Source organism: Hylaeus volcanicus, unplaced genomic scaffold, assembly GCF_026283585.1.
Source record: "Hylaeus volcanicus isolate JK05 unplaced genomic scaffold, UHH_iyHylVolc1.0_haploid 11870, whole genome shotgun sequence".
In the NCBI taxonomy this organism is placed as follows: domain Eukaryota; kingdom Metazoa; phylum Arthropoda; class Insecta; order Hymenoptera; family Colletidae; genus Hylaeus; species Hylaeus volcanicus.
In genome coordinates, this window is record NW_026532894.1 from 4,809 (window position 1) to 7,007 (window position 2,199).

General features: G+C 41.5%; 1 protein-coding gene across 1 annotated transcript; it reads right to left on the minus strand.

The window, feature by feature from the left end:
- Positions 1–858: 858 nt before the first annotated feature.
- Positions 859–2,184, minus strand: LOC128882464 (chitin-binding domain protein cbd-1-like). Its single transcript, XM_054134065.1, has one exon. The coding sequence runs from the start codon at positions 2,182–2,184 to the stop codon at positions 859–861; it is 1,326 nt and encodes a 441-aa protein (XP_053990040.1).
- Positions 2,185–2,199: the final 15 nt, after the last annotated feature.

Here is a 2,199-nt window from a genome sequence, read left to right on the forward strand (position 1 = left end):
CAATTCGGAAATTGTGTTATTAAACCGAGTCGTGTGAACCGCTAGTCAACAAACAAGCGTCAGCGATATTAGGCTCTTGCGCACGAATCGCCCATTGAATTTGGGACTTGCTCGAGATTACGAATTGCGCCAGGCAAGGATCTGGGGCTATATAAACCCGTGGTCACGACCACGGAGAGCTCTTTGTGTATTATTATTTTGGGAGTCAATACTCTGTAGTCGCGGACGGGTTAATCTCTCGCGTTAGTCTCATTTAGGTATCGTGTATCGTATCTCCAGCTGAGTAAAAAGTTTGCGTAAGTGAGAACATACGCACTAAAGATAGAGTCACCGCGGAGTTACCTACGAAAGTCCGACGTTTATTATTCGCCAATTATTAGAGTCCCGTGTCGCGAGTGTACAACCAGACCAGACCCTCGCCACAGTCGAGCCCGGGACAATCTGACAACGCCGCCGATAGCATAAGATCAACGATTGGTATTGTTAAAACCATCTCCAATTGTATAATTTATATTCTTGTTTGTATGTAATCCCAAACTCAGTTTTATTTCATAATTATATTTGTTAATACTTAAACTTAGTGACAATCATTATAGAATTCCAGAATTCCTTCTTTTCCAATTAAATACAGATATGGTGAGCTTTAGCTCTTTAACCGAAGACAAGAATCCCTAAAGAAAGTCCCAAACAAATTGGGACGTAACAATTCTACAGCGGCATCTACGCTGATTATCAGTCGATCATACAACAAAGCATTTATTATTCAGTTAAAAACTCAGTTATAATGGTAAATTTGTACATTTGCGTTCAAGCCTATATCTAGAGTTACAGTTTTATTGTATTATATTGTATAATCAATCACGGTATGTCTTCTAAAAACTCAATATATTCTTCGTTGAATGAATGAGGAGGAATTACAACACAGCAGCGCCCTAATCTGTTTTGTGGAACACATGTCTTCAGGTCACAATCGAATAAATATCCTTCTGCGCATTTCTGACTAACTACTTTTTCTCCTGTCGGTCCACACTTATAGTACTTGCCACAATCATACTCGTGGGGCAATAATTCATCTGGTACACAATGACCTCTCCAACATTTGGCGCGCGACGTGATATCGCACACCTTCCTCTCGTAATCGTACTCGTATCCCTGTTCACACTTTCTAAGGTTTTGTTTAAGTCCGTTCATTGCGCATTCGTAATACTCGTTACAATGGCACTCGTGAGGTATACGTAGTCCTGGAAAACATTCCTGTCCTGGACACATTACCCTATCGGGCGTGTCGCACACTTGCCTGTTGCGATCAAACACCAATTTTTCCGGACAGTCACGAACAATTAGGTACCTTCCATCCTTTGAGCATTCGTAGTACTTGTTACATACGCACTCGTGAGGGGATTTAGTTTCTGGAGTACAAACGCGAGGACAGTTCACGAAATCAGATAAGTCACACATACGAGTGATTGGATTAAATTCAAGACCTGGCGAACATTTCTTTACCACTCTCATGCCATTTTCGCACTCATAATACAAAGAAGAACACTCCGTGGAATAAGGAAGACGAATAGTACAAAATTTACAATCTATTCGACACTCCAGGTCGGGTTTTGGACTTGTGATAGGTGTAGCGGTGGGGGTCGGAGTAGTGCCTATAGGTCTTCTGCAGTTAACATCTTCCTGTAAGCCGCACTTTTGTTTCTCATAGTCAAAATCTTGACCAGGTAGACATTCCTCACGAACTGCATTTCCGTCTTCGCAACGGAAATATACATTACAAATGCATTCGTGTGGTATTAACTTAGTTTCATGAGAACCTTTCGGTGGACATTCAAATATGGAAGGTATATCTATCTCAAATTCTATCGGAGACATTCGACTGGAACCAGATTTACACATCGCTTTTTCAGCCGGAACACATTTCTTAAGAATATAATCAAACATCTGACCGGGCTGGCAGGTTTTTCCGATTGCTTCTCCGTTATGGCATTCGTAATGTTTGGAACAGTTACACTCGTGAGCCAAAAGTAGAGTTTGGGATGATCCTGCTGGTGGACACTTCTCTAAGAGATCGTTCTGAGGTGTCACGTTCCACCCATAATCACAGACTTGTCGCTCCGCGTTGAAGAACAGTTGATTGCCATAGCTATCTGAATTGCAGTCCATTTCATACTTTTTACCCATGAAGCATTTGTAGAA